This window comes from Nestor notabilis, unplaced genomic scaffold (assembly GCF_000696875.1).
Source record: "Nestor notabilis isolate BGI_N333 unplaced genomic scaffold, ASM69687v1 scaffold14153, whole genome shotgun sequence".
NCBI classification, from domain to species: Eukaryota; Metazoa; Chordata; class Aves; order Psittaciformes; family Psittacidae; genus Nestor; species Nestor notabilis.
Window position 1 is genome coordinate 524 of NW_009920693.1, and position 823 is coordinate 1,346.

General features: G+C 57.7%; 1 protein-coding gene across 1 annotated transcript in view; it reads right to left on the reverse strand.

Moving 5' to 3' along the window:
- Positions 1 to 3: 3 nt before the first annotated feature.
- MC1R (melanocortin 1 receptor (alpha melanocyte stimulating hormone receptor)) overlaps positions 4 to 823 on the reverse strand; it is a 944-nt gene continuing 124 nt past the window's right edge. Inside the window, 3 exon segments of the mRNA XM_010010806.1 lie at positions 4 to 440; positions 472 to 663; positions 666 to 819. Coding sequence (XP_010009108.1) covers positions 4 to 440; positions 472 to 663; positions 666 to 819 — 783 coding nt within the window.

The following is an 823-nucleotide window of genomic DNA, read 5'->3' on the forward strand; positions in this document are numbered from 1 at the left end:
TCCCTACCAGGAACACAGCACCACCTCCCGAAGCGTTCGCCGTAGCTCCTGGCTCCGGAAGGCATAGATGAGCGGGTCAATCACAGAGTTGCAGATGATGAGGATGAGGAAGAGGTTGAAGTAGCTGAAAAAGCAGGTGCAGAAGGGGTTGGTGGGGCAGGTGACAATGAGGATGAGGTGGAAGAAGAAAGGGCCCCAGCAGATGAAGAAGACGCCCAGGAGGATGGTGAGGGTGACAGCTCCCTTGAGGCTGCTGCTGCCGCGGTAGACAGCAGGCTGCTTCTGCTGGCTGGAGATGCTGTGGAGATGGTGTTGGGCCAGGGCGAACATGTGGATGTAGAGCACCAGCATGAGGACCAGCATGAAGAGGAAGAAGCTGATGAGGCAGAGGAGGATGGTGGTGTTGCGGTAGAAGGTGATGAAGACAGCGCTGGACACCGGGCTGGAAAAAAAAGACGCGCCGGACCCCCGTCCGCGCCATCCAGATGCTGGCCATGGTCACCACAGCCCGCTGCAACGTCATGATGCTGTGGTAGCGCAGGGCATAGAAGATGGTGATGTATCGGTCCACAGCGATGACCCCCAGGAAGGAGAGGGAGGACACGACAGAGCTGCAGATGAGCATGTCGATGATGTTGTTCATGTGGCGGACGATGCTGGTGTCACCGGCACGCCATGCTCCATCAGCAGCATGAAAAGCATCTCCACCAAGTTGCTGATGCTCACCAGCATGTCGGAGACGGCCAGGCAGCAGATGAAGTAGTATGTGGGTGAGTGCAGGTTCCTGTTCTTCAGGATGGCGGCCACCACCAGCAGGTTCTCC